The sequence below is a fragment of the Mobula birostris genome, chromosome 6 (assembly GCF_030028105.1).
Source record: "Mobula birostris isolate sMobBir1 chromosome 6, sMobBir1.hap1, whole genome shotgun sequence".
NCBI classification, from domain to species: domain Eukaryota; kingdom Metazoa; phylum Chordata; class Chondrichthyes; order Myliobatiformes; family Myliobatidae; genus Mobula; species Mobula birostris.
Window position 1 is genome coordinate 147775727 of NC_092375.1, and position 16694 is coordinate 147792420.

The following is a 16694-nucleotide window of genomic DNA, read 5'->3' on the forward strand; positions in this document are numbered from 1 at the left end:
TTTTCTGGCCATCAATGAATTTACAGTCCATGCCCAAGTATTCTCCAATGTCAAGAGCTTCGGTATTTCACACTAACCTCATTTGTGGGGCTATAACAAAATTTTCATCCAAGCTCTCTATCTTTTCTATTAGTTACATCCTCAAAAATATACAGTACTTACATCCACTGTGATGAAGGGCTTTGAGAGGTTGATGATGAAACATATCAACTCTTGCCGGGGACGTGACTTGGATCTGCTTCAATTTACCTACCATCACAACAGGTCCATAGCAGATGCCATTTCATTGGCTCTTCACTCTACTTTGGAACATCTGGACAGCGAAGATGTATATACCAGAAAGTTCTTCATTAACTACAGCTCGGCATTCAATACTATCATCCCCTCAAAACTAATCAATAAGCTTCAATACCTCCTTGTGCAATTGAATCCTTGGTTTCCTTACTTGCAGACTCAGTCAGTTTGGATGGGCAAAGCAATCTCCAAAAGCACAGGTGCACCACAACACTAGGTGTTAAGCGCCCTGCTCTACTCATGTCATACTATGACTGTGAAGCTAAGTACAGCTTTTAATGCCATTTTTAAATTTGCTGACAATACCACTGTTGTTGGCCAAATCAAAGGTGGTGATGAATTGGCATATAGGAGGGAGATTGAAAATCTGGCTGAGTGGTGGCACAACAACAGCCTGCCTCTCAATATCAGCAAGACTGAGGAGCAGGAAGAAGAAACTGAAGGTCCATGAGCCAGTCCTCATTGGTGGTTTAGAGGTGGAGAGGGTCAGCAACTTTAAATTCCTTGCTGTTATCATTGCAGAGGATATATCCTGGGCCCAGCATGTAAATGCCATTAGGAAGAAAGCGTGGCAGCATCTCTACTTTAGAAGTTTGTGAAGATTTGGCATGACATCTGAAATTTGGACAAACTTCTATAAATGTTTGGTGGTTGCCAAACATTGACTGGTTGCACCATGGCCTGGTATGAAAACACCAATGCCCTTGAACAGAAAATCCTACAAAAAGTGGTGGATATGGCCCAGTCCACCATTGAGCACATCTACATGGATCACTGTTGCAGGAAATCAGCATCCATCATCAAGGACCCCAACTATCCAGGCCATGCTCACTTCCAGCTGCTGCCATGAGAAAGAAACTACAGGAGCCTTAGGATCCACACCACTAGGATCTGGAACAATTGTTAGCACTCAACCATCAGGCTCTTGGAGCAGAGAGGATAACTTCACTCAACTTCACATGCCCCATCACTAAAGTGTTCTCACAACCTGTGGACTCACAAAGACTCTTCATCTCATGTTCTTGATATCTATCTATCTATCTATTTATTTATCAATCAAATTTTTGTATTTGCAGTTTTCTTTTGCACCTTGATAGTTTGTCCTGTTGGGTGTAACCTTCCATTGATTCTATTGTGTTGTTTGGATTTACTGTGTATGCCTGCAAGAAGATGAACCACAGGTTTGTAAATGGTGACATATATGTAATTTGATAATAAATTTACTTTTAACTTTGAATATTCAATAGGTTTGTTGAACTTGATTTCCATTTCTATGTCCATGTTTACTCTACAATCCCATTGATAAATGTTTTCTGTTATATCCTCTATTAAAAACTTCAAAAAAGTCAAAGCCAAGTTTATTGTCATGTGCATAAGTACAAGTATGCACAGGTGCAGTGAAAAACTTAATTGCAGCAGCATTGTATAAGCAGCATTCACAAGAAAAACATGAATTAAACACCTTAAACAAGAAAGAATACAATTAGAACAAAAATAAAACTAAGTCTATTTTAGTACAGTGTGATCAAATGGTCACAGTGGTGCTAAATTCTGGTGATTAGGGTTGTGCTGGTTGGTTCAAGAACCAAATTTTCCTTGAAAATTAACAGTTTTCCTTGCTGCTGATAACTGGCCAACTGTTTGTAATTTATGCTTTTTCTTTCTTTCCCTGTTTTAAAATAACGGTGCCCACCATCCTGTTCATGATGCATAGAATTTTGAAAGATGACAACTAGTTCATTCACTTGAGTGCTCTTGAGATTTAGATTATTGGGCCGTGGGGATTTATCTGATTTTTAGTTCCATTAATTTCTCCAGCAATTTTTTTATTTGATGCAAATTTGTTTTAAGTTCTCCTTTTTTTTTTCATTCGGCTTTCAGTTCTAGTATTTTTGGGAATTTGCCTTGTCCTTTCAAAAGAAGATATTTGTTTAATAGCAATACTATATTCCTGTTTTCATTACAAATTCCCCTGTTTTCACTTGCCTTCACTAATCATTTCATTTTCTTTACATTGTAGAAGCTTTAAATGTCCACTGTTATTTTTCTTGCTAGTTCATACTCATGCTCTTTGCACTCTTAATCCACCTTTTAGCTATTTGTTGCTGAGTTTTAAACTTCTACCAGATCTAGGGCTTGGTATTGCTAGCCATGGTTGGCCTGCTATTCCTTTAGCATTTTGAGCCCGAAAGATTTATATAACTGTTCCAAAATAAGAAATTAGTAAAATAATTAATATTGGATTGAATTACTATGTTTAAAACATGTAAATATTCAGAGTTTGATAGAACGTCCATGGTAAAAAGATAATATTAAATTGTTCTGCATTTAAATGAAGGGTGAAAATTGAACAATATTCATTTGCATATTATTATTTATGGTAGAGCTGTTTTGATAAGAACTGAACTTGAGCCAAGGCAGAAGATTCAGTTAATTTTTGTCAAACATTGTAACAACAATTTTTATGTCTTTCAGAAAAAAAATAATGGAATTCAATAGTCTTAGGATGTCTTTAATTTGATAATTCTTAAAAAATAGTCTTTGTAATTTATATAATCATAGAGTCAGAAGGTTGTATTTAAGTTCCTTTCCAGAAATTTGGATACAAAACTCAAGGCTGATATTTTTCACTGCAACTTACAATTGTTGTAAGTGGCTTTTTTTTTAGGCGAGATGATATATCAGACCTCTTTTTGTTGCATGTGTTTGAAGAAGAATAGGAAAGTTATTCTCAGTATCCTGTATAATTTTTTTTACAATTATCAATAAAGCGGATAGTTTGGTCACTATCATAATTGCTTCATAATTCATAATTCCTCGACGTTCCCTCCCCATAATTGCTGTTTGTAGAAATTAATTGGAAAAAGTGTGAACATGCTTGCTTTAAGGGTTATACAATGCTTTGGTGTTGTGGTATGTTTTCCTGAAGCTTGATGACTTAAAAAGTTACATTTATTTGTTGCTAGCGAGTTCATGTGCTTTTGAATTTGTTATTTTAGAGCGGTCTGATGCATATAATTTATAAGTTTTGTGGTAGAAATTTCTGGCACTATGAAAACTGGGAACTAAGTTATTTGTAATTCTAAAAAGGAAAATTCATCCCAGGAATTAGTGTAATTTTAATGGCTATTTATTTGAAAAACACAAAATTGTTTCTTGAATGTTTTTTAAAAAAAAGTTAGACACTGAGCAACACACACAAAATACTGGTGTAGCTCTGTAGATCAGGCAGCTTCCTTGTCAACGTTTTGGGCTGAGATCCTTCATCAGGACCGGAAAGAAGCGGGCGGGGGACAGTGAGGGAAAGATGCCTGAATAAGAAGGTGGGGAGGGGAAGGAGTACAAGCTTAGAATGTGATGGGTGGAGCTTGGTAGGTGTTGGTTGTGGGAATGGAGATGATGTAAGAAGCTGGGAGATGATAGGTGAAAAAGGTTAAGGGATGAAGAAGGAGGAGTATGATAGGAGAGGAGAGTGGACCATGGGAAGGAGGAAGGGCACCAGCGGGAGGTGATAGATGAGAAGAAGAGAAAAGGTAAAAGAGGAGCCAGAGTGAGGAATTGAAGAAGAGGGAAGGTTGGGCAGAATTACTGGAAGCTGGAGAAATTGATATTCATGCCATCAGCTTGGAGGCTATGCAGACAGAATAGTGGGTATTGTTCTTCCAACCTGAGAGTGGCTTTTTATTGTGGCTGTAGAGGAGGCCACGGACTTGCATATGGGAATGGGGATTGGAATTAAAATGGCTCACCACTGGGTAATCCTGCTTTCTGTGGATGGAATGAAGGTGCTTGACAAAGGGTTTCATCGGTGTAGAGGAGGGTGCATTGGGAGCACCGTATACAGTAGGTGATCTCGACAGATTCGCAGATTAAATATTGCCTCGCCTGGAAGGACAGTTTGAAGCCCTGCATGGAGGTGAGGGAGGAGGTGAATGGGCTTCAGCTTGCAATGTTAAGTACCAGGAGGGAGATTAATGGGGAAGGAGAAGTGGACAAGGAATAGTGGAGGGAGTGGTCCTTGCAGAAAGTGGAGAGTGGTGGGGCTGGGGGAGGAAGTAAAAAGCTGTTTGGTGGTAGGGTCTCATTGAAGATGGCCGAAGTTGTGGGGAATGATGTGCTGGCTGCTGAGGCTCATTGGATGGTAGGTGAGGACAAGAAGAACTCTTATCCTGTTAAGGTGGTGGGAAGATGGGGTGAGGGTAGTTGTCTAGGAAATTGAGGAGCTGCAAATGGGCCACCATCAATTAGACACTGAGGTGTTTTCTTTCGGCAACACTTAGTGTGATTCAGTGGCTGGTAGGTTAGAAAAGTGAGTAGCCTATATAATATTGTAGGAAGATACTACTGTTATGGTCTGATTTAAAATCAGCACTTCGGTCCTTTTTACCACTGAGGCTTAAATTGCTGCTTTGTTTTATGGTAACCATCTGTGGTGTCATTCAGTGAATCTGTACAAGAACTGACTGCATAAAATGCAAAGACCATTGTGCACTCAAAAAATATTAGCTCTTTCAAATGGAGAAAATATCAGCTCTTTCAAAGGGGTGGTAAAATTACTGTGGAACAAATGCCGGTCTCCTGTGCTGTAGCAGTCTATGGCTCTGATAATTCCAATAGGATTCTTAAAGGAAATTTAATGGTGTCCATCAAATGGTTCTTTCTCACTATCAATCCTGTCCATGTTTCCCTCCATCTCTCACCATACTTCTTAAATTACATTACAGCCCAGTACAGCCCCTTTGGCCCATGGTGTGCTGACATTTTAACTTGCTCTAAGATCAATTGAGCCCTTCTCTCCAACACGGCCCTCCATTTTTCTATCATCCACATGCCTAAGTGTTTCTTAAATGCCCCTAATGTATCTTGACCTGGATCGTGAACGTGGAAAATATATTTCCGAAAGTGAGGGGAGTCTGGGACCAAGAGGGCACAACCTCAGTCTACAATGATGTCCCTTTAGAACAGAATGAAGGAGGAATTTCTTTAGCCAGAGAGTAGTGATCCTGTGGAATTCATTCACAGCTAGGGAGGCCAAGTCATTGGGTATATGTGAAGAGGAGGTTGGTAAGTTCTTCTTTAGTAAGGGTATCAAAGATTATGGGGAGAAGGCAGGAAAATAAGATTGAGATGTATATTACATCAGCCAAGATGGAATGGTGGAGAAGACTCGATAGGACAAATGGCTGAATTCTGCTCTTCTTTCTTATTCACCACCTGTTCATGTATCTGAATAATGTGTTTTAAATGTTATTATCACACCTATTTTCACCACCTCTGATATACCATTCCCTAAGTAAAAGACAAACCTGCTTTGCAAATCTCCTTTTAAATATTCTTCTTCTCAACTTAAAAGTCTGCTCTTTAATATTTCATATTTCCACCTGTGTTGGGGAGAAGAACTCTGTCTATCCTATCTGTGCCTCACAGGGTTTGATAAACTTCTGTCAGGTTGCTTCTCCTGCTCTGAAGCTCCAAAGAAAACAATCCAAGTTTGTCCAACCTTTTGATCCAAGTAATACTCTCTAAGCTGGGCAATGTCGTGGTGAACCTCTCCGTAGCCGCTCATCCTTCCTGTAGGGGTGATGACCAGATAGCTCACAATTGTCCATATGTGACCTTACCAAAGTCTGACAGATGCAAAATGACTTCTTGAATGTTATGTTCAGTGTCCTGACTATTGAACATAAGCACACTATGTGCCATCTTTACAACTCTATTGTTGTGCTGCCACTTTTGGGGAGCTATGAACTGGTATGCCAAGTTCCCTCTGTACATTAATGCTTCTACAGTATATACTCTTCTCACATTTGGCCTCTCAAATTGCATGACCCTCACACTTTTCCAGATGTAACTCCATTTGTCCACACTCATTACCAACTGATCTACAGCATATCCTGTTATATCCTTTGGCAACCTTTCTCACTATCCACAACTCTAATTTTTTGTCATCAGCAAATCTATTACAACTATTTAATATACAAAAAAAAATCATCTTAATTGCTTTGTTTCCTGGGTTTGACAACTCCCAGTGAACTTGGATAGAACCCAATCATGTGGAAGGTAGATTTTCAGTGAACTTTTGTCCCCATTTCATTTTTTCCTCTTAAAATGGACTAGCTGATCTAGATCAAATTTTGCCATTTGTTTGCCCGTCCCAGTAATCCTCCAGATTTTTTTTTCTAATCCTGGAATGTCAATGTTGACATTTCTGTCTTCTGCAAATGTTAAGATTTTTGTTCCCTCTGCCCAGTCAGATCTTCAAAATTAAGTTAGCCTGCGGGATCCATAATAACTCTTTGCTTCTATTCTCTACTTGATGCTTACATTTTCCTATTCCCTTTATGGCGCTCTTCCCCAAACCCACCACAGCATTTTTTTTGCACTTGCCCTTGATTTAGTGAATTAATAAGATGTAAGGAGTGAATCTATTATTTTTTAAGGGACTATTAGAAATGCAGCAAATGTTACCACTGTTTCTGCACTCTGTTACATGAGATGGGAGTACAAAGATTAGATCAAGACCTTAGAGGAATGTAGATAGAAAATACTTCTAAACACTTTCAAAGTTGAAGAATTTTCAGACTTTCAGGAAAAGGAAGTTTGGTCATTTGTTCATTTTAAAACTGAGTGAAAAGTTTTTCTTAACCGAGGATAATTTTGGGTGAAAGGCAATAATAATCATTGAATTACGTCACTGGTCTGCCATGATAATGAATGGTGGGACATGCTAGAGAGTCTGTGTATGTTTGTTTGTCTTTTCCCGATTTCCTAATTTTGTGAACTTTCTACTTGTATGTAGAGCATGCTCATGTATATTTTTCCTTGACCACATATCCTCAATATACAGCATTAAAACAGTTCTTTTCTCTCATTTTTGTATACCAATTGACAATTGCACTTCCTTCATCATCACAATAAACGTAATTCAAAAGCATTTTCTGTTAATGAAACACTTCAGAATGTCCTCTGATGGTGAAGGGCTCTCTGCAAAGCTTTCTTCATTTCTCATTTTCTAACTTGACTCACTGCAGTTACAGTTTCCTTGCATCAGTATGATGTTGTAGGCTATCACCTTTGTGGAAGGGCTCGTAAGGTACACTGATTTAATTTAGTAATTATAAATAAAAGCAGCATCACAAGAAGAGCATGGATGGCAAAACTGATTAAAAATGAAACTTTTCACACCAGGACCTCCTGAGATGATTTCCTTCATTCTCTCTACTGTAGTTGATCGTGCAGTTAACTATGTTACCTCTATTCAAGCTCTCTGCCTTGCTCTACTCACCCATAGCAAGCGTGGTGCTCCCTTGTCCTTGCCTTCCCCCAACCAGCCTTTGCACTTAACCAGATTGTTTTCCATAATTACTGCTACGTATTACCCAGAATGAGATCCCACTACTGGATACATCTTCCTACCTGCTTTCAATCCCTGGTTTGATCTTGCTTTCCTAATTTGATCTTCCATTCCTATCAATTGCTGGCTTTTTTGCAGCACTTTTCTGTGCAACTACAGAAGATGCACAGATCTGCCCTTTTAACTTGTTTCTTCCCATCTTCCAGGGACTCAAATACCCCTTGAGATGAAGCAACAAAGACCTCAGACTTTCTTACTTAATGAGTTATTTTCAGTAACTAAAATGTGGTCCTCTGGACTGGAGAAAGCAAAATGCTTTGCTGTATGCTTCTGGTCAGTGTGCAAAGGTGGCACCAAGTTTCCAGTTATCTGTTACTTCTGTTCTCCATCCCACTCCCGATATCTTCTGGTCTTTGCAGATCTAATGTAAAATCATTCACCATACCTTTTTTTTCCTCCCTATAGATGCTGCTGATTTGCAGGGTACTTCAAACATTTTGTCTCTAATTTCCGCCAGCTGCAGTGTTCAGTCTGTCATGGTTCCTGTGTACTCTCCTGCTTTTATTTACTTTCTACCTGCTCATGTGCCTTGTCACATTGCTTATGCAATGACTTTGAAAACATTATTGCACCTGGGCAATCTTGGTCTCCATCCTATCACAGACATGCCTTTTGTTCCCACCAGCTGGCATCTGTCTGTGGTGTAAAACAATAGCTTTGGTGAAGGGTGATTAATTTGAAGCATTAAATCTATTTCTCTATAGAAGTTGTAACCAATATGATAAGAACTGCACCTTCTATTTGTGTTTCACATTTCCAGCAACTGCTGTTTTTTAAAAAAAATTCTATTTTGGTGAAAGGTATTAATAATTGTAGCTGAATCACAATTAGCTCCTTCTTTACTAGAAAGCTAATGGTATATACAGAGCAGAATCAGGTTTAATATCATTGGCATATACAGTGGCATGCAAAAGTTCGGGCACCCCAGTCAAAATTTCTGTTACTGTGAATAGCTAAGCAAGTAAAAGATGAACTGATTTCCAAAAGGCATAAAGTTAAACGTGACACATTTATTTAATATTTTAAGCAAGAAAACTTTTTTTATTTCCATTTTTTACAGTTTCAAAATAACAAAGAAGGAAAAGGGCCTGAAGCAAAAATTTGGGCACCCTGCATGGCAGTACTTAGTAACACACCCTTTGGCAAATATCACAGCTTGTAAATGCTTTCTGTAGCCAGCTAAGAGTTTTTCAATTCTTGTTTGGGGGATTTTTGCCCATTCTTCCTTGCAAAAGGCTTCTAGTTCTGTGAGATTCTTGGGGTGCCTTGCATGCACTGCTCTTTTGAGGTCTATCCACAGATTCTCGATGATGTTTAGGTCAGGGGACTGTGAGGGCCGTGGCAAAACCTTCAGCTTGTGCCTCTTGAGGTAGTCCATCGTGGATTTTGAGGTGTGCTTAGGATCATTGCAGCCAAAAAGTTCTATTCAAAAAGTTTAAAGGAACATCTAAACAAGCCTGATGCATTTTGGAAACAAGTCCTGTGGACTGATGAGGTTAAAATAGAACTTTTTGGCCGCAATGAGCAAAGGTATGTTTGGAGAAAAAAGGGTGCAGAATTTCATGAAAAGAACACCTCTCCAACTGTTAAGCACGGGGGTGGATCGATGATGCTTTGGGCTTGTGTTGCAGCCAGTGGCACGGGGAACATTTACTGGTAGAGGGAAGAATGAATTCAATTAAATACCAGCAAATTCTGGAAGCAAACATCACACCATCTGTAAAAAAGCCAAAGATGAAAAGAGGATGGCTTCTACAACAGGATAATGATCCTAAACACACCTCAGAATCCACAGTGGACTACCTCAAGAGGTGCAAGCTGATGGTTTTGCCACAGCCCTCACAGTCCCCTGACCTAAACATCGTCGAGAATCTGTGGATAGACCTCAAAAGAGCAGTGCATGCAAGATAGCCCAAGAATCTCACAGAACTAGAAGCCTTTTGCAAGGAAGAATGGACGAAAATGCCCCAAACAAGAATTGAAAGACTCTTAGCTGGTTACGAAAAGTGTTTACAAGCTGTGATGCTTGCCAAAGGGTGTGTTACTAAGTACTGCCATGCAGGGTGCCCAGACTTTTGCTTCGGACCTTTTTCCTTTTTTGTTATTTTGAAACAGTAAAAGATGGAAATAAAAAAAGTTTACTTAGAATATTAAAGAAATGTGTCCTCTTTAACTTTTTGCCTTTTGGAAATCAGTTCATCTTTTACTCGCTTAGCTATTCACAGTAACAAATTTTGACCAGGGGTGCCCAAACTTTTGCATGCCACTGTATTCCATGAAATTTGTTGTTTGCGGCAGCAGTATGTTGCAATACATAATAAAAACCATAAATTACAGTAAGTATATATTAAAAAATAAATTAGATAAGTAGTGCAAAATGAGAGGAAAAAGTACTGAGGAATTGTTCATAGGTTCATTGTCCATTCAGAAATCTGATGGTGGAGTGAAAGAAGCTGTTCCTCAAATGTTGAGTGTATGTCCTCTGGCTCCTGTACTACCTCTTTGGTAGCAGTGAGAAGAGGGCATGTCTTGGGTGATCAGGTCATGAATGATGGATGCCACCTTTTTGAGGCATCACCTTTTGAAGGTGTCCTGGATGCTAGGGACGCTAGTGCTGAGAGTAGTGACAGGAGTAGTAGTTCTAGGGTTACAGAATGTTACGGATTTATCAGTTATCATATGTGCATCAAGAACACAAAAAAAAATAGAGTTGGAAAACATTGTTATTCGTTTGATCCAGAAAGAGTTGCAATGAAACAAGAAAAAGCTCTGAATGCAAGTTTTGGTAAACACGCTTTCAAATATGAGAAGGGAAATGGAGTAAAATGAAGATGAACAATCGAAAAAGCCCCATTGATGAAGCACTACCTGTTCCATGCTGGGCATCCTTGCAAGTGAATTGATAAAGGAATTATTAAATATAAAACAAGATGGTGCAGATCTGCAGACTTATTGATTAGTTTTTTTGGTGGGGCTTCTCCTGGCCTTCCAACCTGTCCCTATTATGCCATTAAAAGCCTTGTTGCATCTAGGGACTTTACCATTTAGCTCAAGGGCTTATGTGGCAAGCAAAATGGTTTAATTAATTTGGGGCAGTTAAATATAAAATGTTGGGAATTTTGGGTTGTAAATGTGTTCCACCTGGAAAAAATCTGAACTATTGCGTTATCTAGGAAATCTTGTTGACATTAATTAGGTACTTCATTTTTCTTGCATAATAGTTGGATTTATGATATTCAAAACTAAAATAATTGACCTGCTGTTATTACTGTTAACATGCAAGCCTAGACTTAGTTCACAACACTACTTACATAATGTTTTTCTTATGCATTTGAAGTTAGATTACATTCTTTAGATAGTATCAAAGGAGCCTAGCAACACTGATAATACCACTTTTTTAATCTGGGGAAAAAATGATTGAAACTGCAATAGATCGCTAGAGATCATGCTGACAAAATGAAGCATTATCGATGATGCATGCAGAGCTTTAATTTTACTGTTTTATTAGACTGGTAGGTTAGAACCAGCATTTTGTTCTGTTTACATCACTTAATGAAGTACCCATTAAAGACTTCTGTTGTTGCAGTTGCTAACTTTTATTGCTCAAAATTCATTTTTGTGTTGAAGACTTGTTTCATTTGTTTATGTTGCATTGTGATGAAACTGCATTAGTTTTCAAAAGTACTGAAATACTTTGTTTAAAAGTGTGTATTGTATTCAGATAAGTTCATTGTGTTGAAACCTGAGACCACTGTGTGGGTATGAAAACTCAACTACTCAACTCAACAGTAGATGTACGTAGACAGCATACAATCACTAATTCGACACGTAGGAACATTGGGATTCTGATGTACTGTAGGTAACTGAATTTTCATTTGATTGGGAAGTACAGTTGATGGCTACCATCTCCGTTTAATACTCATTTGCACAGTCTTTGCATGTGTTTCAGCCTTGTGAATTCATGAAAAAAGTGGTGCTTTGAAAGTGGAGAGCTAATGATTGGTAGTGTGTAATGTGGGTGAATAGATGTCAAAGGAACAATCAACAAACTATTTCAGTAGACAGCAGCATGCTGCAAATGAAAACAAACTGAACCAGCAACTCCTGAGTGCATGCCACAGAAAAACAATAGCTGTATCATGTTCGCGAGAGTTTGTTAAAGAAGCATTTTGCTTGTGTACGTTCTCAGCACCGATTTTAATGAGTCATCACCAAAAGCATAGCTGTAATCAGGTGTGCTGTGTCTTGCAGATTCATATTAGGTTTACAGGAAGGGTGTATGGGTGGTGAATGTGCAGGTAAATGTATATCTGAAGAATATCTACTCTGCATATTGCATTGTTATTTGAGTAAAAGTTGGTATAAGAGGTAAAATCAATCTTGCCTTAACCACATCTGTGATGAGCTCTTCATTTCTCTTGATTAACAGTCTTGACTGTGGCATCTATAGCCTTTTATTTTCAAAGTGACTCTACTCCACTTGTGAATTGGTATTGGATTAATACCAGCTGTGAGGTTGCTTTGTGGCAGAAATTCAAATATGAAAGCAGCACTAAATTAAAGATTTTATTCTTTTTAGGAAGTTACAGCCAGCAGTCGTCATTATGTTGACCGTCTCTTTGATCCTGACCCACAGAAAGTGTTGCAAGGTGTTATGTAAGTATTGCATTATGATATTTTTGGGTCCTTGTGTAAACAAGATTTTATGCTTGATCGATGTAAAAGCTAATGCTGCATAAAGTAAAACAAAATCTACTTTTGCTGAGTCAACCTATAGCCAGAGAAGTGGTGACACCCTCCTATTAGACTGTTTGAGGTAAATAATTTTTTTATTCTTTCTTATTTCCCTTCTAGTATTTGTATATCTGTGCACTTGTAATGTTACTGTAGCCTGGTAATTTCCTTTGGAATCAGTAGTTTTTCTTATTCAAGATTACATTCACCTCTGTTTTATATTCTGGCAATAGATACCTAAATTGCATAAAGTGTAGAAATTAGAAACAACTTAATATCATATATTGTATATTCATGAATATACGTTCGTTCACACACACACACACACACACACACACACACACACACACACGCACGCACATTTATATATAAATGTATTTATATTTTCTGTGCAAAAGTCTTAAGCACTACAAATATGGATGTTGAAGCAGCATTCAAAGCTTTTCACTGAAAAGTATTGTCATATTTTGTTCCAAATATGCATGCTTTTGAGTAATTGAAAGCTAAAAATGAGTTGAAATTAAAATCTTCTCCAGATTGATCACGAAAATGATACATGAATTAGATTTCAGAATTATAGATGTGATCTCGCTTCAAATACAAAGGCATAGTATTGGTTCAGAGTTTTTTTTAAAATTGTTTAGTTTCACTTGTCTTATCAGGCTACTTGGGGATACATTTATTTTCTTGAAACAAAATGAGCTGTAATTATGTAGACCATGTAGACTGTGGTCTCTCTTTGGGGACTTTGCTTATGCTTGCATGGTGGGTGGTGGGAATGCTGATGCCTTATGCTAGAATAAGTAGGGGGAGGGCTGCTTATGTGTGGGAGGGGCTTAGTGGGCTTTGGGGTTCTTGTGCTTTTTTCTGTCATTCATTCTTTGGGGTTTTTCTTCTGTTTCATGGATGTCTGCGGTGAGTGAGAATTTCAGGTTGCATTTGTATACATTCTCTGATATTAAATTGGACCATTGAAGTGATTCAACATGGTTGTCTGATAATCTTTTCTTTTAAAAGCAAAAAATAGCTGAGAATTACTTAGAAGAAGGGACCTAATTACTAGGACCTAATTGCACCTCAGGATGTTTCAATAGCCACCAGTAGTGTACGGGGATATAAGACTAGTACTTCAGTTCTGTGACTGGAGTTTTTTTTAAAGACCAAAACTAGGTAACTAGTTTAAAGTGGATCTGATCAAAACTATATACAGTACACGGTACCCAGGCGCACACATTCTGGAAATGATTTTGTTTTCAAATCATGTATTATCAAGCCAGTTTGTTTTTTTTAAGTAACCAATTTGCATATTATTTGTTGTTTTGTTTGTGTAGTGATATGAAGAATGCCGTAATTGGAAATAACAAGCAAAAAGCTAATCTGATTGTCCTGGGAGCAATACCAAGGTATTGTAATTGTTCTAATGTTTTTCTATGCTAGAATAGTAGGGCACAAAAACAAGAGTAAATCACATGCCTGTTCAATTATTCAGTGTGATCGTTATTGATCTATATTCTTATTTTCATTATCTTTGGTTTCAGGACATATTCAGTAATATATTTAGCAAAAATATCTCAGACCTCACTTTTTAGAATTAGCAATTGACCAGCAATTTTTGTTTTTAAAAATTGTAGATCTAATTGTAGATCCCCCTACTGGCAGAAATAATTAGTTTCCATTTATCTTAACAAAGCTTCTTTACTTTTAAAATTTTCATTAGATCAGCCATAAATTTTCCAATATAAGTTTTCTTACTCTCTCTAATTTCCACCATAAATGCTGGCATTCCATTCACTATTATGATATTTATGGAAGAATTTATAATGGATGATAAAGAAATAGCAGAGGAATAAAAAAAAAGCTTTGTGACGTCTTCCTGGAAAGAGAGAGAAAAGAGTCTCAGAATACTGGTAAGCTAAGTGAGGAGACAAAATAAATTAGTATGAGTAACAATATGCTATTAGAGAAGAAATGAAAAAATAAATTACAGATGCTGGAAATCTGAAAGAAAAACAAAATTCTTTTAAATTCAGCACATTGAGTAGATCTGTGGAAAGAGAAACTGTCAGTGTTTTGAGTCAGCAATCCTCCATCAGAGAAGTGATAGATGTAAACAACAGGAATTCTGCAGATGCTGGAAATTCAAGCAACACACATCAAAGTTGCTGGTGAATGCAGCAGGCCAGGCAGCATCTCTAGGAAGAGGTACAGTCGACATTTCAGGCCGAGACCCTTCGTCAGGACTAACTGAAGGAAGAGTTAATAAGAGATTTGAAAGTGGGAGGGAAAGTGATAGATGTAAGTTAGTTTTCAGGGGGAAAGAAACTTAAACATGTGCAGGTGTCTGTTTTAGAACAAGTTGAAATGGTTTAATGATGGAAGTTACCAGTATATTAAAGTTCCTAGTCCTGATGAAGTGTCTCAGTCTGAAATGTCTGTTTATTCTCCTGATAAAGGGTCTTGGCCCAAAATGCCGACTGTTTATTCCTCTCCCTAGATACTGCCTGATCTGCTGAGTTGTTCAAGCATTTTGTGTATGTTACTCAAGAATTCCAGCATCTGCAGAATCCCTTGTGTTCATGAGAGAAAGATGAGATTCTGCTTTGGCTAAATGATTGGTCAATCATGTGGCAGGTGGAATATAAAGTGAAAAAATGTAAACTTGTTCATTTTGATAACATTTAGAAAGGAGAGTAGATATTAAATAGTAAGAGATTAGAAGAAAGTATTTGGAAAGCCCTAGGCGCTTTAGTATACACATCACTGGAAGTTACTATGCAGGTACAGCAAGCAATTAAGAAAGTAAGATGAATATCAACATTCAGTCACCAGGAGTATTTGAGTATAAGGATAAAGGCATTTTTAGATAAGGTTACAGAGGGTGCTAATGAGATCACACTTGGAGTATTTGTTTCCACTTAAGGGAGTATATACCCCAATAGATGGAGAACGATGAAAATTCACCATATTCACGTGTGAGATGGGTGCTTTGTTTTTCAAGGTGAGATGAAGCAGACTGGTCTTGTATTCTATACTTCAAAGCAATGAGGTCTCTTTGAAATGTACACACTTGCAGAATTTGGCTGAATAGGTGCAGTCTAGATATTTCTGGGGGGCTTATGTAGGGTAACGAGATTGAGAGAAATGTACATAATTCACGACCATTGACATTGCGTTGGAGTTTCACTTTAAGAGGCTGGTCTGACGTGGTGATGTTACGTAAAGATTTTTAGTGCACTTTTGTGTTTAGGTTTTGGAGTTCAATAAAATGTGTCACAGGTTTCATTAAATATAAAGTGCCTCACTTCGTTTTATTTGCGAAAACCTACATTGGTGATATTCTAGGACAATTCCAGATTTATTGAACATGTCGGCCAATGCAGTCACTGTGAAACTGCCAGAGTTTCTGGAGCAAAATGCCGTCCTTACCTGGTTTCAGCGATGTTAGGCGATGTCTCTCCTGGTAAATCACCGTCCTTACCTGGTTTCAGCGATGTTAGGCGATGTCTCTCCTGGTAAATCACCATCCTTGTCATATTTTTAAAGAACTCTTCATGCAGTAATGTCTGATCAAGTTCATATAGCCCTCGCTAATGCTCTTGTGAAAGACTATAGGGAGCTTGCTAAGATGGCTGATAGTGTACATACAGTTAGGCAGCGGAACATCATTCCTCCTCCTTTCTCTACCTCAATAAGGCTGGTCAGCGAGGCTCCCAACATAACGATGCCCGTGCCTGTGAAACAGACAATGCTGGGCTGGTGCTTTTACTGTGCTTGCTTTGGTCGGAATGCTCAGAAGTACTGACTGCCTTGCAGCTTTGACAGTGTCAGTGCACCGGGACATCAGAGGACTGAACACCATGGGTTCCAGTTGCCAGGGGCTTCCTCTGTTCATTATGGACACCCTTTCATGGTGACCATTCTTATGTGGCACAGGTGCTCAAGTGAGGGTGCTGCTGGCATTGCCTATTGATGAGAAGGCAAAAAGTGATGTAATCTCACTGGAGGCTGCCAACGGCAGCGAGATCCAGATTTGTGGGACACGGCGGGCAACACTCTGCTTCAGTGGGGGATGTTACAGCTGGGACTTTGTCCTGGCTAAATTGGCTAGACCTCTACTCAGTGCAGACTTCCTGTGTGCCCAAGGACTGTTGGTTGATTTTAATAACTGCCAGCTTGTGGATGTTGAGGACTTTGGGTCATTACACTGCTTCCCCTGTAAGTTCCCCATAATGACTCTGCCAAGAGCATGCAC

The 16694-nt window shown here is 38.4% G+C and overlaps 1 protein-coding gene across 2 annotated transcripts in view; it reads left to right on the forward strand.

Moving 5' to 3' along the window:
* Positions 1-16694, forward strand: part of armc8 (armadillo repeat containing 8) — a 132839-nt gene that overhangs the window by 11613 nt on the left and 104532 nt on the right. For both annotated transcript variants that reach the window (XM_072261584.1, XM_072261585.1), the window contains exons 2-3: positions 12288-12364; positions 13774-13845. In XM_072261584.1, the coding sequence (XP_072117685.1) occupies positions 12288-12364; positions 13774-13845 (149 nt within the window). The remainder of the gene's footprint in view (positions 1-12287; positions 12365-13773; positions 13846-16694) is intronic.